At 43.7% G+C, this 27,507-nt stretch overlaps 1 protein-coding gene across 4 annotated transcripts in view; it reads left to right on the top strand.

Annotated features, from left to right (window-relative positions):
• The first annotated feature begins 749 nt into the window (after nucleotides 1-749).
• Nucleotides 750-27,507, top strand: part of CREBRF (CREB3 regulatory factor) — a 44,933-nt gene continuing 18,175 nt past the window's right edge. Inside the window, exons 1-4 of one of the 4 annotated variants that reach the window (XM_053292151.1) lie at nucleotides 750-998; nucleotides 18,944-19,125; nucleotides 21,547-21,672; nucleotides 26,427-27,498. In XM_053292151.1, the coding sequence (XP_053148126.1) occupies nucleotides 19,012-19,125; nucleotides 21,547-21,672; nucleotides 26,427-27,498 (1,312 nt within the window). In that variant the 5' untranslated portion in view covers nucleotides 750-998; nucleotides 18,944-19,011. Of the gene's footprint in view, nucleotides 999-1,525; nucleotides 1,668-1,750; nucleotides 1,773-17,654; nucleotides 17,677-18,943; nucleotides 19,126-21,546; nucleotides 21,673-26,426; nucleotides 27,499-27,507 lie in introns of those variants that run through there. The other 3 variants (XM_053292152.1, XM_053292153.1, XM_053292155.1) reach the window with 3 other exon arrangements.

Raw genomic sequence — 27,507 nt, 5'->3', positions numbered from 1 at the left:
TTTTAAAAGGTGCTTTACTCAGCAGGGAACTAATTCTAACCCTTTACATTAGACAATGGCTATATCTGCTAATGAAGAGTAAAGCTGAAGGACAAATGGAAATAACATGCTGGCAGGTATGGCCGTTGTTGAATACTTAGCACGCTAGCCTAGAGAGCAGCTCGAGCTTTCGATGTGTGGGAACCTCCTCCCCGATAACAGCATAGCACTGGCAGGCTTGGAGTTGGGGGAGATGGCTGTGACCTTTGCAGTCCTGAAAGCAAGCAACTGGAGGAGCACCCAGGCTTGCACACAGTAGGCATATCCTCCCTCTGTGTTTCCTCTTAATGTACGAAGTACACTAACTGGTGCAGCCAAATGCTACACATACTCTGTGAAGTAAGTGGTACTGAATTAATTGGGCCTTTTTGCCACGGTTGTGTAGGGAAAGGAAGCGGAGGGTGGGCTTAGCAGGCACACACTCTCGGAACCGAGCTCTTGGCGAACAGCGGTTGGGTGCGCGTGTTAAATCCCTCGTCTCCCTCCCCTGCTGAGTCCATACTTTTTTCATTTCCAGGGGAGGCAGCCGCTGCCTGAAGCTAGCCAGCTGGGCTCCCCCCCGCCCCGCGCGCCGTCAAATTCCCGCCGCCGTCCCCGTCAGCTGAGAAGAGAACATTCTCTTCCTTCTATCCTCCCCCGCCTGTCTCTCTCCAAGCTGTCACGTGAGAGGGGAGACCAGATTCTAGGGCCGTTGATTGGTGCTCGGTGCCACACTCCCCGATTGGTAGCTTTTGCTTCCCCGTTTTCTGCCTTCTCTTGGCTTTCCCTTCCCCTCCCCTCTACTTTTAAGCCCACGTGATGGGGGCGAGTCACGCGATTTCCGGGAACCCGTCAGGAAGGGACATAAACAAAACAAACCCCAGAGCGGCATGGAGGGACCGGGCCAGGGCTACAGCCTCAGCAGGAGAAGGCCCCCGATCTGAGACACCCGCCATCCCCCCGTTGAGCCGGGGCGTCAGGTAAAAGGTTGAGGAGTGGGATAAAAGCTACTGAAACTCCCAGAGCAGGGTGGGGGAGCAGAAGATCGAGGGGTCACACTGCCCCCAACACTGAAGTGAGGAAGATGAGGATGAGCCCATCTGCTTCTCTCTGAAAGAGTTTGAGCCGAGATCCTTCTGTTGGAAGAGAGGAAGATCTATGCCGAGGAGGGTTCTTGTGTGGCCCCTTGTGGAGAGGGTAGACTGTCTTGCAGCTGCAATGGTATGGGGGGAAGAATCTAGCGTGGAGGCTGCTGTAGCTTGAGGGAAAGAGAAACTCGTGTGTTAAAAGAAGAGAGAAAGTTGCTGCTGCTGCTTTTGCTTGCAAAGGGGGCGTGGAGGCAACTGCTGTGGCAACTGCTGTCAGAAGGACTAGACGAGCGAGAGAGAGGCTGATGCAGCCCCCTATAAGTAGAAGTTCTATGTGTCTTCCTTCCTTCATTCTAGCAATGAAGTACAGGATCGGTGCCTGGAATAGTTGTAGCTGCTTTTAGCCACTCGCCCCTGCATAGAAAGGGAAATGGAAGGAAGGGGCGTGTGCTTGCCTGAGAGGCTTTCCTTTCTCCTACTGCAGAAGAGTATAGGAGAGAAAGGGGTGGGGAGCTTGAAGCTCTTGGTTTTTTATTTCCTCTTCCTAGCAAGCTGTCGGAGGTAGGTGTGGCCATGCTGTTAGTAATTCTACTGTGTACTTTGAATAAGCACACTGTCTTCTGTCCCATTTGTATCTTAATAGCTCCAGTTCAACTTCTTGTCTGGGTATGGGAAATAAGTTTGTATTTGTCTACATCGGTTTAGACGCTTTCCCTTCAGGAAGACTGAGGCTTTTGTGTATGGGTAGAAGTAATGCCAGGCTCGCATCATTGTGAAAAATAGTCGGTAACGGTGAAGCACTACTGAAGGGCTTGTAATATGCTGAGAGAGGGAAACTTTCAAAGACCTTCATGGTCTTCAAATAACGTTATACCTGAAGGCCACCCGTGTTCCCATTTTGTCTGCTTAGATTGATGGGACACGCAACCTTGGGGGGCGGAGAGGTGGCGGCGGCTAGATTCCCTGTGCGGAATCTGTGGGAAGGATGTGGAATGAGGAAACCTAATAAGTGGCGTGGAGGTCCAAGTAAAGGACTTCTAGTAGATCAAGCAGGAGAGGTATTGGTAAGAAAGGCCGTGGGGGGGGGGATCGATGAGTCAGTTCAGTCTTGTGATACTCTGGGTGCGAGAGGAAACGTTTGATGCGTTACAATGCCACGACTTTCTGCCAAGGTGGTAACTAGTTCCGCCATAAATGGGGTGTGTGTGTGTGTGTATATGTTTGCGGAGGAGGAATTTGATTTTCGCTTCCCCCGGTTTATTCAGGGAATAAGCAGTCTCTTTGATCCCCTACATGTTTCTCATTTTCCGCTATTTCTTTACTCCACCTCGCCTACAAAAGCAGGTCGCAGCTGTCCTTCCTCCTCTCCTCCTCCTTCCGCCCCCTCAATATTTTCAAAAGTGATGAATCTTGTGGCTAGAGAGGGTCTCTGTCCTCTCGGATCAGGTGCGGGTAGTCTCCTTCCCCGAGTTCTCTTCCCTGCCCTTGGCTGGAAGGATGGGCGTGGGCCGGCAGAGCCCCACTCAGTTCGGAACCTCCAGAAAGTGATTTGTTTACATGTCGCTTCATCCTAGCTTGAAAGGGGCCGCTGGGAAGAGAGAGTGACGGCAGACCAATCCAATGGCAGCAGTGCGTGAAATTAGGCCGGCCAATGACATTCGGCTAGGGGCGGTGCTACGAGTGACTGCGGGTTCGGTTGTGCTTCAGTGCTGTTTAGTGGGGCGGCCATGTTGGGTGGGAGGTATGTTAGTGGGTCAGCCTAGTGGAGGGTGGTGATAGGGTCCCAGCACCGGAAAAGTTAAAACGGCGCTGGAGTTGGGGGCTTGGGGTGATACTGAGAGTTCGAAGTAGATGTTCTTCTCTTAGAGCAATGGACAGGGCTCCTCTTTTGGTGTCATGAAGGAACTGCTTCTATTTAGTGATATTTCTGTGGCAGTAGAGGGAGAAAAGCCTCTTTCCTCCCATAGATCAGGAAAGGCACTAGGCTTCCTTCCCTGGGTTTAGAGAGCACCCATTACTTGTGGGAGTTTCCTGTCCAGCTGTCAACATAATACTGGACTAGACATGGTTTATTTTCTTTACGATTAATATCAGTTTCAAGAACTAGGTTGCATGCAATTCATTTTAGAAACATTATTATTATTCCACTTTACTACAACAACAAAAAAGAGTTCTGAAGCAGTTCACATTGCAAAAGAAATGAGAATATGATTCCTTGTCCCAAAAAGGGACAAGGGGAACACCAGTGACAGTTAATGATGCAATGCTAGGTTGAACAGGAACAGTTGCTCTCTCCCCGCGGCTAAATATGAGAGCCAGCGCTTTAAAAGACACCCTTTTGCCTAGTTAGCGAGGGCAAAGTGTTAGAAATGGGATTCCCCCCCCCTTCTTTCAAATTCTTTTGCCAAAACAATTGAAGTCAAATCTTCCTTGTCTTTGGACTGAGCTTTGTGAATCTTCTTGATATTGACATTACTTGGGAGAGGGGGAGGGGTGTCTCAATTCAGGATGGGAACATTTAAGAGTGGTAATTGTGTCCAAAGTTTTTAAAAGGACTTCTGGCCACTCACTGAAGCATTTGCTTCTAGGGAAGTTTTACAAATACTTGATTGTGGGCAGAGTTCTGGTTTTAAATAGCAGCTTCCTTGCTTGCAAATATTATTTCTATTCTCTACATGAGCTTGTTTGCTTTGTTCTTCCTGTTACCTTTTCCTTTAAATTAGTTCTGTTAGTAAATATAGGGAAATTTTGTTTGTCCAAGCCATAAGCCATTACAAATATTGAATAACATGTTACAATGCCCAAATATTGGGCATCATAAATCAATACAGAAATATCTAACTAACTCCAGGTACTAAATGAGAGTTATCAGGAAAAATGCAATTCATATTGCTTACACATTAGAGAGAGAGAGAGAGAGTTCTCAAAGTGTTAACTGGAGTGGCTCACACTTACTGCTTCTAAGCACCTGCCTGTTTTGTGAAGATGCAGATGTCTACCTACTCTTCTGCTCCTTGCAACCAGTACAGAGCAGAAGTCATTACCTCTCGTCGTCTTTCTTGGGGTCACTGGGGCAACTTTTCTTTCTTTGTCTTTGTACATTTTCTTTTTCTTTTTTGTAATTTCCTTCATATCTCCTATTGCATTGCATGTCTTAGCCTCTCTACCCAGCACCTGAGAGGCCCAGACAGCCCTTTGCCTTAGTGGGGCTCACTATGGTATAATCTGAAGGCCACTGTTCTAGTCTAGAGCTAACCTGCTTTGATGATCTTGTCTGCCTTCTCATCATATAAGCAAACATTGCTGCACATTGTTTCTAAATCTAAATCAAACATTGTTTCTAAATCTAAAACAGAAGGCATAACCAGTATACTTTATTACATTGTCTTAGTTCCTGGGCTCTGAAGTAGAAGTAGTAATAACCCCTCTCTTCCACAGATGTGCAGTGCAACAAGCCATGTGTTCTATCAGAATTTATGGTGCAATACAAGACTGCTTTACTTGGTGTCTTTGTATTACGTAGGTTCTGTGATCTCTGGTATATGGCTACTATTTGGAAAAGCTAGCGCCCACTTCGGATGTCAACCAAACCTTTGCATTGTAGAGAAGTGGTGCAAGCTACATCACACATGGCAGAAGTACTCCATGAAACATCCAATGGGGATGTCTTCTAAATCTCAGCATTTTTTGTAGCAGGAATGCATTAAGCAGCTCGCCATTAGCTAGTGTTGTGATGCAGTGAGAACAACTTTTCTCACTGTATCTACCCAAGCTTTCCATCACTTTTTTTCTGTAGGTACATGCCCTCCCCCCCCGCCCCCATATAAGAACAGCCCTGCTGTATCAGGCCCAAGGCCCACCTAGTCCAGCATCCTGTTTCACACAGTGGCCCACCAGATGCCACTGGAAGCCACAGGCAGGAATTGAGGGCATGCCTTCTCTCCTGCTGTTACTCCCCTGCAACTGGTACTCAGAGGCATCCTGCCTTTGAGGCTGGAGGTGGCCTATAGCCCTCCGACCAGTAGCCGTTGATAGACATCTCCTCCATGAAGTTATCCAAACCCCTCCTAAAGCCATCCAGGTTGTTGGCCGTCACCACATCTCATGGCCAATAATTCCACAAGTGGATTATGCGTTGTGTGAAAAAGTACTTCCGTTTGTTGGTCATAGATTCCCTGGTAATCAGTTTCATGGGATGACCCCTAGTTCTAGTGTTATGTGAGAGGGGAAAGAATTTCTCTCTATCCACTTTCTCCACACCATGCATGATTTTATAGACCTCTATCATGTCTCCCCACAGTCGTCTTTTTTTCTAAACTAAATAGCCCCAGGTATTGTAGCCTTGCCTCATAAGGAAGGTGCTCTAGGCCCCTGATCATCTTGGTTGCCCTCTTCTGCACCTTTTCCAGTTCTACAATGTATCCTTTTGTTGTGTTCTTGCACAATGGTACTATACTGTACACCACTTTCTCTTAATGAAGAATCTAATTCTACTTAATCGTCTGAGGACTGGTGTAGCTCAAAATGGTATTTGAGAAAAGAAATCTAGCATAGTCATGTCCTGGCATTCCTTCCACTAGATCTGAACTCTTCTCAAGGATGTTTACGGAATTGACAGAATTGGGCCACGTGGGCATTCACCCCAGATAAATTTTTTAGTGCCTTTAGTCCTCAACACTGCCTGACATTGGTGAATACATTGATGATTAATGATTGATTTGATTAGGATCTTAGACCAACAAACAGAAATACAAAGATAAAGAAGTTAAATCAATTAATGGTTTTTTTAAAAGTTGGAAAAGAGTGTTGGGTTCATTTAGAGATCATTAAAAGCTTTAATTATCATTTGCGGGAGCTGTGGGTCTGAACCAGGCCCTGTGAACTTGGCTTGCAGATCTTTTAAGTACCTAGAAACATCCATGGTGCTCTCAAGTCACTGTTTTCTCACAAAGGTGCAAGAGTTGTTTGCCTGTTCTTCACTACAGCAAAGAAAAGAAATCATTTTCCTAGGAAACTAGGGGGCTGTAGTTAGCAGCAGGGCAACATAGCTAAGCTTTTGACCTGTCATGTTTAGGAAATGTTCCCAACCGTTCTGTATTAAATATTCTGTTCATCATAATATGTATTAGTTTAGATGGTATTTAGAGTTATGTAGGAATAATAAATAGGCATAATATCACAGATTTCCATGGCAGTAACATTTTACTATAAAATTGCAAGTGTTTATATATTTTGTGTTCGTTCCAAAATAATCATCTGACAGCTTAGGATTTGTCTGCTTCTCACTTCTAAGCTTTGTTTCATATTAGAATATTGTGCTGGATTGACCTACGGCTTTTATTTCTGAGATCATGCTCAATTGCATAATTGCATCATATGCAAGGAAATAGCTTCCTATCTGCTGTTATTAAACTATTTAAAGCAAAACCATTTGCACAATTTCTGTGTGGGGTGCCATTGGGCCCGTACACCAACTTTGGGCCACTTGAGAGTATACAACCTAGATTTCTTAGATCCCTCTTTCATTCTCCTACGTGTGTTGCTAATGCAGCACTGAGGCTGTAAGCGGGTCTTGCCAGAGTAGAGACCCGACTATGGATTGCTGCCAGTGTTCTCCCTAAGATGGGTGCGTGCTTACAAGTCTTTTGATGTTAAAAAAGTTAATTTTAGATCCCACTCAGGTTGAATCGAGAAGGCCCCATTCTGAATGCACATGCGCACACACTACCTTGATACTGCCACCTAGAACAAAACTCATTCTGCACACAGATGGAAAAAAATTAGAGAGAACACTGATTGCTGCAATCAATTATTGGAACAGACTGAACTGTACTCATATGGGGCTGGCTCCTCTTACCCTGACTGATAATTCTCACTCCAGTTGGCGGAAATGTATCATCCACAAAATGCTTACTGTGGCCCGTCTCTCTGGATACCCTGTGTATGCTAAGTAGGAAGAAGGCCAACAAATTAATTCTGCAACGACTCTTAGGTTTAGAATTTCAGTTTAATTTGAACCGACACCAACTCAACGACACACTTTACTTTTACCTGCTTTTTGCAGGATACCAAGTGAGACTGATGGGAGAGCCATGGCTGCTTACCTTTTAATACTCTCATATTCTAATTATCGCTGAGCTCTTTACAAGAGCACAATTTTAATGCCCTCCCTTCAGCGCTTCTGGAGGGCAGAAACCATTAAATCCCCACTGTACATTGTTTGTTTCCTTGTGCGGAAGGAATTGAGTCAACGCATGTCCTTTTATATTGTAGATTTTATTCCGACTTACTCTATAGTCTTATTTCTCCTTTTTAATGGGAATTTTCTGGGTCATTCTGATGATTTTTATGTATCTCTTTTTTAGCAGATCATAAGTTTCATAAGTTTCAGGTTACTTATAATGTTGCCAAATTCTGTTTCTTAGCGTCTAGTTGTGGTGGTCAGTGTGTTAGGGATGTGCACGAGCTGGTTCATGCCTCTTCTGGGAAGCGCCGAACTGGCTTGAGTGCTGGCGTTCAAATTGGTTCAGCAGGGAGCAGAGAGGTTCCCTTTAAAAGCAGGTAAGCAGTGCCTTACCTGCCCCCTTGCCACCCCACCGTTTTTTTGGCAACAGTGCCTGCTCTCCAAAATGCCGTGTGTGGCTGCGGCACTGTTCCCTGCAGCCTCCGCACCGTGTGCACAGGAGCATCCCTAGTCAATGGTTTGATTTCAGCTTGATTAGTTACTGTCAATTGTGTTAGTTTTTTTCTTTCTGTTGGCCTCTGGCCCTAATAAAGAAATTCATTCATTGCGTAATTTGTTCAGTAGTTTCAGTTTCTGTTCTGTTTGCATTTCAAGTATTTTAGAAGAAATGACCAGTGTGTCCCATCAGAACAGGAATAGGTTAGAAATCCAATTTGTTTCCACAGTTTCATTTCTACAGCGCTTTTAGCATTCAGAGTACTCTACAAATAATGTTCACAGCAGCTGAACAAATACATATATACTGTCTTCAGTAAATGGGCTTTCCAGACTGTTACTTGACAACAAGGGCTGATTTTGTTTATGAAGTCTAAAGCTTTAAGTTAGAAGTGGTCATTCTACCTGAAAGGCTTCTGCTTTTTCTAAATACTGGATGGAAATTTTTTTACAGTCTGTGCAACTGATTGGTTTGATATGTTTCTGTCATCCCACTTGAGTTGAGAGATGAACACCAGCATTCTGCACCAAAAGATTTAAGGAAACATTGCAGTAAGGTAATGGCAGACAGGTCCTCTATTGGCTGTAAAGGTAAAGTGTGCCAGCAAGTTGATTTTGACTCCTGGCAACCACAGAGCCCTGTGGTTTTCCTTGGTAGGAGGAGTTTACTATTGCTTCCTCCCATGCAGTATGAGATGATGCCTTTCAGCATCTTCCTATATCTCTGCTGTCCCATACAGTACCAGCAGGGATTTGAACTGGCAATCTTCTGCTTGCTAGTCAACAAGTAAAGGGAAGACTAAAACAGAAACAAACACTGGACCACAAGTAGTATCTTCGATTCTATTAATTACCTGTCTGTGTAAACTTGACATGACTGCAGATTGTGTTAAAAAAGAAAAAAAGTCCTGTTTGGGAATATGTTGAACGTGCTTTCCTGGCAAATGTAAACAGTGCAACAAAAAGATGCAAGGCCTAGTTCTCAAAATGAAGCAGCATTAAATCAATGGCTAGCATCCTGACTGAATTATTTGACAAAAGCCATATTGAAATTGTCCTTTAGAGCCATTGTCTTTGGTAGTCCTATTGAGTAACTTAGTTTGTGTTCTTATGACTATAGCAACTAGCTAGTATGCTGGGGATTTCTTAGGAGGTATCTAAATAATAAATGCAATATTTTTAATTCAATCAGTGACATATAAATTGGCCTTTTTCCTTGGTGAATCTCCCTGGCGGGAAATTCCTATATATAACTACTCGCAAATGGAGGTCTCGCATTATTATTATTATTATTATTATTATTATTATTATTACTGCTAATATGTTGCTTCCTCATATGCACCCTTGGCTGAGGTCTTGTTGCCCATCTATATTCTTTGTCTCAGCTTAGGTTTTCCAAACTGTCATGAATATATGCCATTCTCCCTAATCAAGGGCTGCACAACTTCAGCCCTCAAGATATTTTTGGACTACATCATCCCCAGCCACAGCGGTAGGGTTGAATAACTTGTCCCTAAGTAAATGTCTTATTTAAAGCAAGAATAGGAATACACACACATTTCTGCTGGTTTTGCAAAAGTGAGGCAATATCCTTGATTTTCTGACATAGTCTAAACAAGTGTTCCCTCTAACAGGGATTCCCAGATGTTGTTGAATACAACTCCCATAATCCCCAAGCAAAAGCCATTGCAACTGGGGATTCTGGGAATTGTAGTGAACAACATCAATCACCATTAGAGGAAACACTGGTCTAAACTGTTCAAAAAAGACATCTAAGGTACTTTGGGTGGGCACAAAAATGTAGCCCGAAACAAAACACAGGGTTGAAACATTTCATCGAAATGGCAATCGAACTAGTTGTTTCAGCAAAACAAAACTTGAAATGTCTCGAGTGTTTTGGTCATGGGGAACAGTTGGGAAACTCACCCCATTGTTCTTTATGAGTAGCTCCGAGGGACACCAAATTGGGTTGGTTAGTAGGGCATGATGGGTGCTACCTACCACTCAACCACCCAACAAAAGAAATGGGCAAGCAGGCGATATTTAACCTTTCCCCAAGACTCTCGTAAGATCCTATGGCCCCCAAGCTAAAAACAAGCAGTCTCTTAAACAAAGAGTCAAGCTAAAAACCAGAGGTTAAAATTGCATATTCTCTTGCATACACTAGGTACTGAGGAGAACAGGCCTAGCCTAGCCGCCTCACACAACATGCTTGCTTTGCATGCAAGGATTTTTTTTCCATGTAGAAGTATTTAACTGTGTGACCTTGCACCTGTAATCTAAAGTGGTGCTGTCCAGGTTTACAATCTCAGCTGCTGTTTCTGTGAACTAGGCCTTGGAGATAAGCCCTTGAAATATAGTCTAGTGTTTGGTGTAATATGACCTGCATGAAATTGGATAAATTCTTAAACCACCCACCTTCAGGAATTTCCCCACAACGCTCTGGGGACTAGAAATCTTCACAAATACCTTGGGATGCAGAGAAAAATAAAATTTCAGTGTTGGCCCATGGTTCCCACATGATTGGGGGTTGAAATCTCTGGTTTAAAAGTCTTGTCAAGGGTCTTTCTCCATCCCAAAGCAGTGCTTTTAATTTATATAAGTAGTGTTGGAGATCAGTCACATGTAACCAGTAACATGTAGTTAGTCCATAAATTGTTATATTTTTATAGCCCATATTGTTGCCTCATTGAAAGTTCTTCTGGCCACACTTTGTCATGCGAGCTCTACAGTATAAATTAATGCTTGTTTCAATGAGTGCAAAGAACAACAGTGATGTGGACTAGTGTCTGCCAACATGCTTATGTAATATGCGGAAGCAAAGTATCCCTGGGTAACCAGTGAGTTACTTGGCATACATTCTTGCATAAGTCCACATTCATAAAATGAAATGGTGTTCATAATCAGGCACCATAGTCCTGAATTCCAAAGTTGTTTTTGAAAGCTATTAATAGAGCAGATGGTTCTTTTGTGCATTTGAATCTGCCTTGACTCTAAAGCGGCCTGTAAACCAGGCAGCAGACAGAGAGATCTTTCTATAAATACCACCCTTGGGGATTGAAAGGCCACTTTCTGGAAGGCAGTAACATTTTGTGGGAGCATGAACTCAAAGTAGGGGCTGGAGCTTCTTTACTCTCCTAGAAAGTTTATAGTCTCAAAGAAAAAATCCTTGTGGTCTTCAAAAGAAGAAAAGGGAAGTTTTCAAAGAATAAATCAGATATGATCGTTGCTATCCCTTCAGAATAGGAGAGGATGAGGAACTTCAGAGTTTGAACTGAATACAGTATAGTCTTGGTTCTCTGGGTGGCTTACAACACAATATTAAAACATGAGATAAAAACACACAACACATTAAATCATAACATACCAAATAAAGAGGAGGGGAGAAAATACAAAATATAATACAAAACAACTTAAAAGGCTTTTTAAAAAAAATCAGTTAAAATCAAATCAAATTTAAAATTTTTAAAGGCCTGAGTGAACAAAAAGGTCCTTACCTGGCATCTAAAAACAAAGTGATGAATCCAGGCAAACCTAGCTGGGGAGGCTATTCCATAAATGGAGTACAGCAACTACTACTACTACTATTTATATGCCGCTTTTCAACAAAAGTTTCCAAAGTGGTTTACATAGAGAAATAATAAATAAGATGGCTCGCTGTCCCCAAAGGGCTCACAATCTAAACAGAACCATAAGATAGACACCAGCAATAGTCACTGAAAGTACTGTGCTGGGGGTGGATGGGGCCGGTTACTCCCCCACTGCTAAATAAAGAGAATCACCACATTAAAAAGGTGCCTCTTTGCCTAGGTAACAGGGGAGAGTAACTGGCCAGCCACCAAAAAGGTCCTCTCCCTAATAGCCACCTTCCTCACCTTGTTTGGCAGGGGCACCTGGAGTAGGGCCTCCGAAGAAGATCTTAAGATTTGGGTTGGGACCAGTGTTCCCTCTAACAGGGATTTCCAGATGTTAACTACAACTCCCATAATCTCCAAGCAAAAGCCATTGCAGCTGGGGATTCTGGGAGTTGTAGTCAATAACATCTGGGAATTTCTGTTAGCGGGAATACTGGTTGGGACATAAGAGGCAAGGCGCTCTCTCGGGTAACCCGGTCCCAAGCCATTTAGGTTTTTAAAGGTTCAAACCTGCACCTTGAATTGGGCCTTGAAATGGACTGGGAGCCAGTGCAGCTGACGAAGCACTGGCATAATATGCTCAAAAGGTCCAGTCCCAAGTAATAATCTTGCAGCCCTATCTTGTACCAGCTGCAGTTTCCAGGCTGTTTTCAAAGGCAGCCCCCACGTAGAGCACCTTGCTGTAATCTAAGCGAGAGGTTACCAGAGCATGAGAAATTGTGGCCAAGCTATTTCTGTCCAGGTAAGGTCGCAGTTGGCGTATCAGCTGAAGCTGATAAAAGGCGCTCCGAGCCACAGAGGCCACTTGAGCCTCTAGTGGCAGTGCAAAGCCACGAGAAGTGGCACAGCCATATGACCCATACTGAAAATATTCTCTGGGTCAACTGCTTGAATAAATATGATTCCAGAAGTATGTTTTTGTTCTGTGGAACTCAAATTCTATTAGTTATGTGTTGGTGGGTGAGAGATACAAGTAGTTGATTTCTGACGCTTTGGTTACATATCAGTGGAAGGCTCTAATAGCTATTATTGGGGAATAGAGGCTAGATGCTTCCAAAGGTGAAGCCACTTTTCCGAAAACCTTTTCAAAACCACTGTTGCAGAAAGTACTAGGGATTCTGCAAGATATAGAAACTTTGTCCCTCCCAAGATATAGTTCCAGCACTGAAAAATGGAATCTACCAAAATGGTGTTGCTTGGTTCCCTAACAGGCTAGTGCAGCTCTCTATATATGGCTGTTGACTAGGAGGTCTGGAATTGTGTACTGTACTGAAGTTTTCTATTTGGTGGGAATAAATGATGGGCATAGGGCAAATATGTGCATGTCGTTCTTTGGCAGAGCTAGAAATGGTAAGGTTAAATATTTTTTGATCAGGGCAGGAAAGTGCTTGCCACCCATAGACAGTGGCAGATTTAAGCAGGGGCAGAGTAGGCACTTGCCTACGGTGGCAAAATTTGAGGAGCCGCTCCTCAAATTTTGTGTCCCTTCTCTGGGGGCAAGGGGAACCCCCCTTTTCTCCTTAAAAACTACCACTGTGGGGAGGGGAAGCCCCCCCTTACCTTTAAAATGTCTCACAGGCAATGGGGCTGCAGCGGGGGGGTAGTGGGCTGAGGGGCAAGTCCCCCCTTTTAGCAATGCTGCTGCGTGGATGGGGAGGGTGAACTTTAGTCATGTGGGAGTGAGGAGAGGGGAGATGGAAGGAGCTCGCCCTTGCCGCCCACGCAGCGGTATTACTAAAAGGGTGAACTTGCCCCTCAGCCCACTACCGCCCTCTCTGCTGCAGCCCCATCGTCTGTGTGGTGTTTTAAAGGTAAAGGGGGGACCTTCCCCTCGCCGCCTCCCCACAGCAGTGGTTTTTAAGGAGAAGAAAGGGGGGCTTTCTCCCTCCACCCCTACCCTCGCTGCAGTGGTGCGGGCGGCAAATCCTTGGCTGCCTATGGGCAGCAAAAGGCTTAATCCGCCCCTGCCCATAGACTAACAGGAAAAACTTAATAAGAGCAAAAGCTTGGTTTCATAGATGAGCAAGAGCATCTCTCCCCTGTGTGCATGGAATGCTTATCTGCTGGCTTCTTAGGGTTTCTGAAGAGGATGGCCCCACACTTTGCACAGTGATTGACATAGGTGTTTAAGGATATGTATCTTAAAGCATGGAGCCACCTTCCATCTTTAGCAGGAACCGCTACACTGAATAGAATACTCTGTAATCTCATTTAGAACTTCTCAAAATGCTGCTGCTTGTGTTTCTATTCAAAGATAAGAAGCCTTCCATTAATCACAGCTAGAATTGCATACCTTGTGCTCTTTTGACTTCGTCCCCCCCCCTAGTGTTCTGCATAAGTAAACTTTTTATAAGTTGCTGATCTTGAGCAGTACTTACATAGTTCAATGCAAGTTAATTGATGCAAGCCAACAAAACTACTGCAGTTGCATAAAATTGTTTCTCTGGGATGTAACTTCAACTCTTCAACACATTGAGCTATGAATGCTGAATAGTTATTTGAATTATGACCATACTAGCTGAGCATCTGAGCCTCTAGTTTTCTTCTCGGCTTTTCTCTCGCCCTCCCTGCCCGTTGGCCACCGCTCAGCCATTCTCCTGGCCAGAAGTTTCTTTCCCTTCACCAGCCAGTCCCTGTCACTATCCAGCAGTTGCTCACGAACTCTCGTGAGAGCTGCCACGCGTGGGATTAGCGACAGGTACATTTAAGAGAAATAAATAAATATGTATATATGTGGCATGTAAGATCAAATGCTTTGGGGACCTTTCTTTTATGTGAATGGCATCTAGGGGATGAATGATTTTCCTATTAACTGATAAACAGCTTAGCTAAAAGCATTCTTTTTTCTTTTCCTTTCCTTTCCTTTTTTTTTTTTAAATGCTGTCAGCTATAGAATTGGTTAAAGGGGTCAGAACCAAGCATGATATCCCTGTGCAACTCTGTTGCTCAGGTTTTGGACCTAACTTAATTCTTGCAGTACATTTGTATGAGCTTTCAGACTGGTTTTCAGTATCTTTTACCTTTTTTGAACAGAGTCAGTGAGACATTTAGTGATTTAGTGAAAATGTCTAAAGGGAAATGAAAGGCATACCAACTTGAAAGTGTCAATCTACCATCTTTATACCAAATGGAAAATTGAAATAAAATGGCACAGTCATTTTCTCTACCTCCAGCTTCTTGCATGAAAGGAAAGAACTAAAAGGACTTAGTTCAATGAGTCAGTTTAATTGGGGCTTTTGCTTATGGAGTAACTAATGAGCAAACTCACTTTTGCAACCCAGTGTGAAACTCCACAGTGTTGTGTGGGTTTTTCCTATACAGTAGATGTTTCTTTGCATAGTCTCACTGTGTTTGGTGTACTGAAGGGTTGCACAGTTGGTGCCTTGAGGCAACCTGTCAGAAAGCTTAAGCATCACTTTTGCCAAAATAAAATGCTAGGACAAGGATGAATACTTTACTTCCAAGGGGCGATCTATTACATCAGCACAAAAATAATAGTAGTTTGAAATAATGTTCTTGGGATTCTGTCTTTATTTAGTTTGATGTGTGTTGTGGCTTTTTGAATGTGCTATTAAGTTAGTATTTTTTAAAAAACCTATTCCTTCTATATCATACTTTTTTCTTTCTTTCCTGCTGCTGTGTATTAAGTGTTCATTACATGCATTAGGACAGCATTTTCAAAAGTTCTCATAACTCGGACATGCTTCCCCCCAAACTGCATTTGTAAGCATCCTTCGTTCTTACACCTGAAAGGCTTTGCCTTTCTAGTGTATAAGAGTAACTGCCTGCCTGCCTCCAGTGTTTCTGCTTTTGAGTGTGCAACCTCTAAGGGCAGGTAATTCTTTTGCATCTCTTTGTACCAGAAGGAAAGGAATTGGATCTTTTGATCACATGTAGAGATGTGACAGTGCAGCAGAAGCTCATTGGAAAGAGGCAATTCTGAAGCACTGAACTGAGCAGAGATGCAGTGAGAAGCCTCTCTTTTAACTGGGTTATTTTGTTTCACAGGAGCTTTACATTATTTAATGTATGTGTTGCTTGCAGTATGCAATTTAGGGATTACTCTGTGTTAGAGAGTTCTCTCTTGGAAGCAGAAATTCTTCTTTCTATGTTAGAGCATACGTTAAACTATTGAGTTTAAAAGTGAGCAATTGTAGCAGGTATATTGTTTCCAGAAGGAAATTCTGCAGAGATGCATCCAGTGTTCCCTCTAACAGGGATTCCCAGATGTTGTTGACTACAGCTTCCAGAATCCCCAGCTGCAATGGCTTTTGCTTGGGGATTATGGGAGTTGTAGTCAACAACGTCTGGAAAATCCCTGTTAGAGGGAACACTGGATGCAAAAGTCATCCCATAAGATACTTCATATACTTTCTCACTTGCATCTTATACAATTCCATGATTTGGGAGTTAGTTTACTAGTCATGATCATGAGTAGAGATGGTTTTGGGCTGGATAGGAGGCTGTGAAACTAACATTTCTGTCCGGTTCAGATTTGGTGCCAAGTTATTAGAGTTTGAAGTTTGTAAAACTCACCTCTTTTTTTACAATGAGCATTTTAAAGCCCTTGATGAATGAATTTTGTTAGCATCTCCCAGTCACAAGCCCTGTGTTCTGACCTAGCAGTTCTTAAAGAGGCTGTTTTATGGGTTTGTGTGCAAAGAAGACTGACTGTAAAGACTTGGTAAAGGAATTTATTTAGTATTGGCCTGATGTTTTTGAACTGGTTAGCAAGCTTAATCCCTGACTAAATTCTGAAATTTCTTATTTCGGGGCCAAATTCAGCTCTTGTACAAGCACATGCTACGATTTTGCTGCCAGTTGTAGAAAGATGCTTCCTTCTGGGATGGGGCTGAATTAAAAGATGTAACGTTTCTGTTATGGTTCTGTAACACTTTTCTTTGACATTTGTGTTTGTACTTTTTGTAACATTAAAACCATATATAAGCATCAAATATTGAACTACTACAACAAGATTAGAATTCTAGCCTGCACACCCTTCTCACTGTACATACTTCAGTATAGACGTAACCCTACTGACTGAAGTTGGTCTATAAAAGTGATGTAAAGCAGTTTGCAAAAGTTGTTCAAATCTGACAAGTCTCTACTCCAGTAGAAAATATCATAGATGGGATCCAACGGCTAAGAATGTCTCTGGCTATTTTGTCATATAGAATTGAAGCACAGCTGGGGTGGGGCTGTAGCTTAGTGATAGAGCATTTGTTTTGGATGCAGAAGGTCCCAGGTTCAGTTGCCGGCATCTCCAGGTAGGACTGGGAAAGATTCCTATCTGAAACCTTGGAGAGCTGGTGTCAGTCAGGCCTGTTCAACTTAGGCCCCCAAGCTGGTTTTGGGCTACAACTCCCAGAATCCCCAAGCACAGTGGCCAATAGCCAGGAGTTATGGGAGTTGTAGGCCAACATCTGCAGGAGGGCCAAAGTTGAGCAGCCCTGAGACTATACTGAGCTAGATGGACCAATTGCCTGACTCAGTATAAGGCAGCTTTCTATGTTCTTGGCTGATCCTGGAGATCACAGTTGGATCCAAGAGACTTTCAGCTATGAGACTTTCTGCTGTCTGGGGCTCTGTTTGCCAAAACTAGCACACTAAATTCTCCTTCTTGGAGCACTGAGGTTGTGGGTTCCCAGCAGCCCACCTTTTTCTGAAGGTGAAGCACTGAGTTTTACATTTGAATGCAGCTTTCAAATCATCAGGCAGTATCCCACTATGAGGCTGTTATCATGCACAGCCTAACACAGGCTAGGGAAGCCCAGCCTGGGTTAGGCTGCATGTGAGAACCGCTGGGATTGGGCCCGAACCCAGTAAGGCAGAACCACCTTGCCCGGCTTTTAGCTGAGCTTAAGGGAGCATGTGCTCCCTTAACCTGGGCTTCCTTAACCTGGGCTTCCTGCTTGTGTGTCAGCTCTGGCTGCACACAGAGACAGGTGCCTAGAGTGCCCATCACCTGGGGGAATCCGCCAATGCATTGCACTTGGCATGTGGTGCATTGTGGGATACCCGGAGGCCAGGATGCATGATCCCGGCTCTCTGAAAGTGGATTGTGTGGGAGCTTGGATGGCGCTCCCATCAACATTTTGCCTATAGTTGGTGGGGGGAGGTAAGTGAAGCGAAGCGAAGCCTGCCTGCCCGGCCACTCGTGTGAATGACCTCGGTGTCTTAAGTAGTCTAACCCGCAGGTTAAAGAAGGATGAATGGCATTACCAAGTCTGGATCCAAGGGAACTGCTGTAAAGCTGGTAAGCACTGCTATAACCTGAAGTTCTAGGTGCAGTGATCGGTGGCTTATTAATCTATTTTCAGTGCTCTGCTATTTTGTCATGTCACTGTTCTTGTTTTGTTTGTTCTTTAATGGTAGCTCTCAAATAGCATAAAGCTGTCTTGAAGCTAGTCTGAGACCAAATATGTATTTAATAAATTGATTATTAAACATCCTGTGACTGTGTGTCAGAGAGTAATCAGGAAGGACAAACACTGTCTGCTTCTTGTCCTAGAGATGGTAGTGATTGTTCTTCAGTCTTGTTTTTGTTCCGTTTCAAAGGCTGCTTCCATCTTGTTCACCACCATAGCCAGATCCAGGGGCTGTACTACCCCATTGGATTAAAAGATAAAGCTGGATGTCATCAGTATATAGATGGCACCTGCTTCAAACTACTATACATTATCTCTCATCAGCCTCCAGTCTGAACAGGTGGCAACAGGAAGAAATGCTTTGAATGTCACAGGAAAACCATAGGTGGTTTGTGAACAAACTCATCACCACCCTTTGAGACCTGTCCTGTTACCAGTATGGCCAAATTAGGCCAAGTGCTATGGTTTGAACTGGTTTGCCTGGAGGGCTTTCTAAAGGTTTTGCATGGCCTAACCAATGGCAAGATAGATATGAGCCTGTTGTTAGGGTTGCTGCAGGAAGTGTGAAGAACACAGCTGGAATGTTTGATTAGCCTCTGACTACTGAGATATGGCATCTCCTACTGAAGCATCTTTTAATGTGTGCCTTATTGAGGTTGTCAAAATAGTTTTCAGGGTGCTTTGTTTGCTGTATGTGTGTTCTAAACTTAAACTGTGATTGGTCACTTGTCACTTGGGAAATATGGCTGTATTTCACACACTATGCTACGTCCATCCAGCTGATTTTATGTCAGCAGCTTGTCCCACTCTTTGAGATTCAATTTTTAGGTGACTCTTTTCTCATTAAACTGCAGCTATGGTTACACTACCATTTAATCCAAAAAGCAGTACTTCTGCTTAGACTGACAGTTTCATTTGGTTTTTAGCATGAGACTTCATTTGTCTTTATTTATTATATCTGTACACTACCCCAAACGTCTGTGTCTGGACAGTTTACTGCAACATAAAACAAATTAAAACAGAAATAAAAACTTTAAACCCATAACCAGACTGGTTAGTCTCAAGTTTATTTGTATAGAAATGATCAAACAGGACTCCTCAAATGTAATTAATTGCTGTAAAATGAGTGTTGTGTTTTGTTTTTGTTTCATGCAGAAAGTCCCCAGAGAAAGAGAGATCCATGTAGTCAAAGTGAAGCTTTTTCAAGAAAAAAATCACATTGCATGAGTTGTATGCTTCCTACTGACCCTGAAGAAAAGCTGGAACAAAAGTTACAAACAAAGAAAACACAAAGTTTGGAATTGGAATTGGAGGGTCTGGGCCTGGAAATGCCTCAGGTAAGTGCCTAATACTGTATTTTATTTAACTTAAGCAAGTAGTCAAGACACTTCACTGGGTTTTTAGTGTGGGTTTTCAGTGTGCGCACAGGTTGGCTGTATAAAGAACAGAACATGATGTGCTATACTGTAAACTGCATAAAACAAGTGTTTTAAAATCTGCTTATTCAGTGATAAAGAATCAATGGCTAGCATCTGCAGCAGCACTAGTGCAGGACCGAATAAGTGCAAGCAATTCTCCCCTTCCCACTCTCCTCCCTACAGCATGAAAAGCTGTTTCCAAGGGTTGAAAGACCATTAGCAATGGTGGGAGATGTGGCACTGATGCCTGCATGTGGAAGGGGAAGAGCCCAGCAACAATTTGGAGACACCTTCCACTAGTGGAATGGCTTTGGGGGGCAGTTCTAGGGGATGCAGGGAGGAGGGTGGGATAAATAAAACTGTTTGTGCCAAATCTTTACTTCTGCTGTGGATGCTTGACATTGCGTTTCCCCCTTTAGAGTAGGTTCATCAAGGAGAAGAACAGCTACCAGTGAAAAAATATAATAAGGATAGAATTGTGGCACACACAGAAGTTGATCTTCCTTAGTCCTGTATCCACTGCATTATTCAATATACAGGTAGTGGACAATATGATAGCAGTTGGGTGGGCAGGTTAGCAAAAAAGAGTGGAACTGGATTATGGAAATATGAGGCAGGTTATTCTTGCACACCCACTTGCATCTCTCAGCCAGCCAGAGGCTGTGAGGGGTCTTTTACCTTGCCTACATGAGAGGAGTGCCAGTGGCTGGAGGCAGTAAATCCTGCTGCAGATTTTGAACTAGGCAACTAAATAATTTTTAAGAATAGGTAATGTCTATAGTCTTAGCAAATGATTCAGTGGGAGTTGCACAGTGTATAGAATTTTGAGCCAGTAGAAGTGTTGCAGACTTGGCCTTTGCTACCTGCGTAAAGTTCAATAAGCAGCTTGTTCCTTAAAGATGTTCGGACTGCATACATGCTTTTCTTCAGAATCATAAAAGACTAGAAAAATGTTTAGGGCTTTGTATGCTTTTGGTGTGATGTCCAGTGGTGTTTCAAAGATCTGCCTTGCAGGCTGAATGTAATCCGAGAAGAGGCATTTGGTGCAACATTGCAGGGCATGGTGAAAAGATTAAGAAAAGTTGCTTTTCAGTTGAAAGATCTCTTGGATCGTCTTCTATTATTGCAGCATTCTGGCTCTGAGGGTATTGTAGTTCATAGAAGTGGCGTTTGCTTCATTTCTAGGACTAGCTTCTGCCAGGACTGCTAATTTCTATGATGTCAGCAAGGCAGTAATAAAATGAGGAAAATGCCTTTTCTCATGGTGTCTGATAGTAATGAAAGTATAGAGGTGAGGTCATGACTGCACATTAATGGATTTGTGCATCCAAGATAATCTTCCATTTGTATGGCGTGATTGTGGCTGTACAGATTCCCAGGCTGCCTCAATCTCAGAACAGATTTTTAAAAACAACACTTAGTTCCTGGACAAAATTATCTGGTTAAGGGGAATTCCTAGTTATCTGTGGCATCCTGATTATTCTTGAAAGAAGCAATGACTTTTGGAAGACAGTTTATATAAGGATCAGCCAACTTCATTATTTTCAGGGTCTGGAAGTATTTATGTCATGCAACCCAACCTCTTCATGGGTAGTTCAGTCAGTACATGCTAACTTTCAGGCTAACATTGTGTGCACTGACACATGTCTTGTGCATGCATTGGGGGGTGGAGCAATCTTCACTGCTTTTCCTTTCCTTCTGCAGCCCCCTATGCCTCCCAAAAATATGTCCCTGAGGATTGCGGGACTCTTGGGGACATATTTGCAGGAGGCACCATGTGCTGCAGGGGAAAGGAGAGAATGATGAAAATTGCTCCTCTGCTGTTTCATACATGAAATGTTTTTCAGTGCACACAGCATTGGTCTGAATGTCAGCTGATGTCATGTAGCAGTAAAACAATTAGAATAGCCATTGGGTGTCGCTGTGGCACTGCATACCAAACCAGAGAGAAGTAATGTAGAACCATGAGATCTTTAACTTGAAGACCACCAGTTAATCTTCTGCAATTTAGATTAATGAGTAAGTGTAGAATACATTAAAAGATGGCTAAACCCAAGCACTTGTTCCTGAGTCCCAGTTCTAATAAACAGCCACCGTCTTGGCTCTGTGGGCGCCAGGAGTCGAAATTGACTTGACGGCACACCTTACTTACTTTACTGTCTCTAGAGGGAGAGGAATTTACCATATTTAAAGGGAATTGACAACTATCATTGGGTCAACTTGATATGATACCACCCAGGGACATTTTTGTATGGGGAGGTATATAAATGTACTAAATAAATATTTTGGGGGACACAAGCAACCCCAGCTTTATAACAAACTAATAATAATCTGTTATAGCCTAGTGTGAGTGGAATGGACCCTCCTTTTGGAGAAGCCTTTCGAAACCACATGTTTCCAGAACAGACTTTGATGAGCACAGATCTCTTGGCTAACAGTTCTGATCCAGATTTCATGTATGAATTGGTAAGTTACTTTCATTTTCCTCTGGCTGCATTACATATAGCTTTTACAGTTCTCAAATGAGATGGGAAATGGCTTGCACAGAACTGTTCAGTAAAGACAAGTGGATTGTGTCTTGCTTCTCTATTAAATGTAATCACTACTTCAGGAAGCCTTGGATATGCAGCCCAGCTCTGGTCTCTTGCCAGTGAAAGACTGACAACACCGGCCCCCTGCCCCACAAAGAGCTTTTACTGACAAGCTGCTTACTAAGCAGACTTGAGAATATTGCTTTCTTATAATGACCAGGATCCCTGTTGAAGTGTCTGACCTTGAATGTGTGTACCTATGTTTGGGGACCAGGGATAGACTGGGACTTGTGTTGGTGTGCTGATCGCCCTGCTGCCCAATGGAGTCCCTAACTGAACTGATGGACTTGGTTTCAGGTTTAGCATTGGAGTTCCCCAGGCTTGTGGTTCTGGGGGACTTCAATGTCCACTTTGGGACCAATCCATCTGGGAGTTCATAGGAGTTCATAGGAGTTCGCTAAGGAGTTCATAGTGGCCATGACAAGTACGGGTCTATCCCAAGGGGTCTCGGGACCAACACACATTGCTGGTCACATGCTTGATATGGTCTTTGGCTCTGATCAGGGTGGTGTTTCATGCGTGGGGAATCTTGAGATTTCCCCATTGTCATGGACAGACCACCATCTGGTTAAGGTGGGATTCACAGTCACATCCCACCTTTGCAAGGGCGAGGGGCCAATTAGAATGGTCCATCTGAGAAGGTTATTGGATCCAGTACGGTTTCAAGAAGCCTTGGAAGGATTTAGTGTTGGCTCTGCAGGTGATCCTGCTGATGCCCTGGTGGAGAATTGGAACAGCAAAATCACCAGGCCAGTAGACATGATAGCTCCTAAGTGTCTTCTCTGACCCGCTTCAAAACTGGCTCTTTGGTATACAAAAGAACTACAGGGGCTGAAGCTGTGGGGTAGATGACTGGAACACAAGCGGAGGAAGACTCAGCTTGAATCTGACAGATTACAACATAGAGCACATTTGAAGATCTATGCTCTGGCAATATGGGCAACAAAGAAGAGATTCTTTTCAGCCTGTATTGTGTCTGCAAGTTCACATCCAGCAGAGTTGTTCAGGTTTGTAAGAGGGCTAATAAGTGCCCCTCCTCCCTTGAATCAGACCTTGGAACCATCTATTACCTGCTGTGATGTGTTTAATGAATTTTTTGTGAATAAAATATCTCGTATTCGGGCCGACTTGCATTTAGACCCCACAATTACTGCAGTGTCTTAATTGGAGGTGTCCAGTGACTCCTCTTATGTGGTCAGGCTGGATCAGTTCAAGCTTGTGACTTAGGAAGATGTGGACAAGCTGCTTGGAATGGTGCGGCTTACCACCTGTTCTCTTGATGCTTGCCTGACATGGCTTATACTATCTGGCAGGGAAGTTGTTGTAGAGGACCTAGTAGAGATTATAAATGCTTCTCTGAGGGAGAGCAGGATGCCTCCCTGCCTTAAGGAGGCAATTATTAGATCTCTTTTGAAGAAGCCTGTCTTGGATTTCTCAGAGTTAAGCAACTGTAGGCCTGACTCCAACCTTCCATGGTTGGGCAAGGTAATTGAGAGGGTGGTGGCCTCCCAACTCGAGGCAGTCTTGGATGAAACAGATTATCTAGACCCATTTCAGACTGGCTTTCAGGTTCACTGTGGGGTGGAGACAGCTTGATGGATGATCTCCAGTTGGAAATAGTCAGAGGAAGTGTGACTCTGTTGGTCCTTTGGGACCTCTTGGTGGTTTTCGATACTATCAACCATAGTATCCATCTGGAGCACCTGAGGGGGTTGGGGGTGGGAGGCACTGCTTTGCAGTGGTTCAACTTCTACCTCTCTGGAAGATTCCAGATGGTGTCCTTTGAGGACTGTTCTTCAAAATCTGAACTTCAGTATGGTGTCCATCAGGGCTCTGTATTGTCTCCGATATTGTTTAACATCTACATGAAACCACTGGGAGAGATAATCAGGAGATTTGGTGCAGGGTGTTATCAGTATGCTGATGACACCCAAATCTTTTTCTCCTTGTCAACATCATTAGGAGAAGGCATAACCTCCCTAAATGCCTGCCTGGAGGCAGTGATGGGCTGGATGACAGATATCAAACTGAGACTGAATCCAGATAAGACGGAGGTACTTATTGTGCAGGGTTGGAAATCGGGAGATGATTTTGATCTGCCTGTTCTGTATGGGGTCACACTCCCACAGAAGGAACAGGTATGCAGTCTGGGGGTGCTTCTGGACACATACCTCTCCTTGGTATCCCAGGTTGGCAGTTGCTAGAAGTGCCTTCAGCTGATATGCCAGCTGTATCCGTTTCTTGAGATAAATGACCTTAGAACAGTCAGTAGTACATCTGCTGGTCACCTCCAGACTTGACCACTGCAATGCTCTCTATGTGGGGCTGCCTTTTTATGTAGTCCAGAAACTGCAGTTGGTGGCAGCCAATTTGGTCTCTGGGTCATCTTGGACAGACCATATCACCTCATCTTAAAAGATCTGCACTGGTTGCCAATAAGTTTCCAGGCAAAATACAAGGTCTTGGTTATAACCTATAAAGCCCTAAACAGCTTGGGCCCTGGGTATTTAAGAGGACGTCTTCAACACTATGAGCCACACCGCCCATTGAGATCATCAGGAGAGGTTCATCTGCAGCTGTCACCAGCTCATCTGGTGGCTATTCTGGGACATGCCTTCTCCATTGCTTCCCCAAGTTTTTGGAACGCGTTCCCTGCTGAAATAAGAGCCTCCCCATCTCTTACAATTTTTTAAAAGTCGATCAAGAAACATTTGTTCACCAATAAGAGCCTCCCCATCTCTTACAATTTTTTAAAAGTCGATCAAGACACATTTGTTCACCCAGGCTTTTTATTAGATGCTACTTAAATGGTTTGGTTTTTAATAGTTTTAACATTATTTTACTTTTTACTTGTGTGTGTTGTTTTGTTGTAAACCACCCAGAAACTTGCATTTTGGGCTGTATACAAACATGTCAAATAAATAAATGCTTCATTCAAGAGAAATGGGAAATGGCTTGGATGCTAAAAAAGGCATTTTAAAAAATGAAGTGAATCTAGTAGAATGAGAGATGAAAGATACTTGGTAGATCATCTAGTCCAGCCTCTACTCCAGGGCTGCTCAACTTCAGCCCTTCTGCAGATGTTTGCCTACAACATCCCATAATAGCAATAGCAATAGCAATAGCACTTACATTTATATACCGCTCTATAGCCGGAGCTCTCTAAGCGGTTTACAATGATTTAGCATATTGCCCCCAACATTCTGGGTACTCATGTTACCGACCTCGGAAGGATGGAAGGCTGAGTCAACCTTGAGCCCCTGGTCAGGATCGAACTTGTAACCTTCTGGTTACAGGGCGGCAGTTTTACCACTGCGCCACCAGGGGCTCTTAATCTTTGGCTATTGGCCATTGTGGCTGGAGATTATGGGAGTTGTAGTCCAAAAACAGCTGTGGGGCCTAATTTGAGCAGGCCTGCTCCACTCTGATTTCTCCTGTTCTCAAATGAACTCTCTGGAACAGTTCAGTCCCTGAAAGTCTCCAAGAATGAAGATTCCACAGCCTCCCTTAGTTTTCTGCTAAACTGCAGTTAGGATGTGTCTCTCCTAATATCTAACCTAAGTCTGCACTCCAGTAAGACCATTGTTGCTTATCCTGTAGTAGTACTAGTTACATTGATGTAGCATCAACCACATTGCTTGATGCAGGATAGTATTAACTTTTTGTTCTTGCAAATATTTGAAAACTCTGTTCCTGCCTTGAAGTTTTCTTCATGTTCTGTTCCGTTAGCATTTTCTGAACAGAACTTAGGGTGGGGCTGCACAACTTAAGTCCTCCAGCTGTTCTTGGATTACAACTTCCATCATCCCCAGCCACAGTGGTCAGTAGTCGGGTAGAATGAGAATTATAGTCCAACATCTGCAGGGCCTAAGTTGTGCAGCCCTCCCTAAGAGACTCCAAGCCAGTTTCATTAACAACTTAATGGGGTCTGTCACATGACCTCAAGAGGCCATTGCAGGGAAGGCAGGAGTTTGTCTGTCTTCTCCAGCAGATGAGCAGTGGCCACCCTCCACCATGCCACGCACCCACACGAGAGGCGGCCCGGTGACCATAGGTCTGGGAGCGGGAGGACTCCCCTCCACACACACACACCCCTGATCTCCCCCCACTCTTCACTGCAGTTTGCTGCTGGAAATGGTAGTGGGCTGGGGGAAGCCATTTAAACCAGCATTGATAGCCTAGACTAAACTAAACTCCGGGTTAAAAACTTGGGCTTGGTGCAGGGGCAGTGCCATGGTCGGGCTCGATCCTGGCGCTTCATACATGCGGCTTAGCCTAGATTGGGCTGCCTTAGCCTGGTCTAGGCTGCATGTATGAACAGCTTCACAGGTTTGCCTAGTTATAAGAGAGGACTTATAAGCAATTACAATTCCTTGGGTTACCTTGGTTAAAGAAGCATTTTAATGGGCATAGGAACTGCAGATTTCTCTCAAGAGCCTTTGATTCAAAGCTGACAAGCTGGTTTGTATTACTACTCCTTTTAGGTATAAAAGCTTTTGAAGGTATAGATGTGATACACTTCACTAGCAAATTAGCCTTTTAAAAAGTGTCATTGGGGGCACAAGGTGGAGATTTCCTTGGAGGGAAAGCCAATTTACCTAACATTTTCTTTAATGTGTGTCTGAATAGGACCGAGAAATGGAATATCAGCAGAGCTCCAGAGACAACCCCCTTTCTATAGAGGACTGTAAAGATATTGAGAACCTGGAGTCCTTTACAGATATTCTGGATACTGAATCATCTTTTCCTGCAAACTGGGAGCAGTGGGATACTTACTGTGAAGACTTGACAAAGTATACCAAACTAACGAGCTGTGACATCTGGGGAACAAAAGAGGTGGATTATTTGGGCCTTGATGATTTTTCAAGCCCATACCAGGATGAAGAGGTGATCAGTAAAACTCCCACTCTGGCTCAGCTCAACAGTGAGGATTCGCAGTCTGTTGCGGATCCACTGTGTTATCCAGATTTGCTGTTCAGTGTAAAACAAACCCAGTTAACTTCTCTGCCAGCAAAGAAAATCACAACCAGAGCAGCAGCTCCAGTTTGTTCATCCAAGACCCCTCAGGCTGAGACACCCTTATCAGAATGCGCCCAAAAAGCAGCCAAGTCCAATTCAAGCACACAAATCATGGTGAAAACCAATGTGTATAGTAATGAAAAGGTGAACATTCATGTTGAATGTAAAGATTATGTTAAAAAGGCAAAAGTAAAGATCAATCCAGTGCCCCAGAGCAGGTCTGCAGTGAACCAGGCAAATGCTGATGCTGCAAAAGAAAACACCTGCTACTGTGGAGCTGTCGCAAAGAAACAAGAGCGGAAAGGGAGTGACTCCCTTCCAAGTCACAATGCTCCTGTGTTGCCTTTTAAAGAGACTCAGGCTCTGCTTCTCACTCCACCCCAGGAAACTCCAGTTCTAATTACTGAGGAGAGCAGCCTCTCTGCCAGCACTTCTGTTTCAGATCCTTCGCAGAAAAAGGAAGAACATAATTATTCACTCTTTGTCACGGATGGTTTGGGTGAGCAGGCAGGCAAAGCTGATCTGGAGGAGGAGGAGGAGGAGGAGGATGACGAAGAAGTGGAAGATGAAGATCATGATGAAGGCTTTGGAAGTGAGCACGAACTGTCTGAAAATGATGAAGAGGAGGAAGATTATGAGGATGACAAGGATGATGACATCAGTGATACTTTTTCTGAACCAGGTAACTAAA

The sequence above is a fragment of the Hemicordylus capensis genome, chromosome 2, assembly GCF_027244095.1.
Source record: "Hemicordylus capensis ecotype Gifberg chromosome 2, rHemCap1.1.pri, whole genome shotgun sequence".
Taxonomy (NCBI): Eukaryota; Metazoa; Chordata; class Lepidosauria; order Squamata; family Cordylidae; genus Hemicordylus; species Hemicordylus capensis.
Note: the sequence above shows the minus strand (reverse complement) of the source record. Positions and strands in the feature narration are given on the sequence as shown.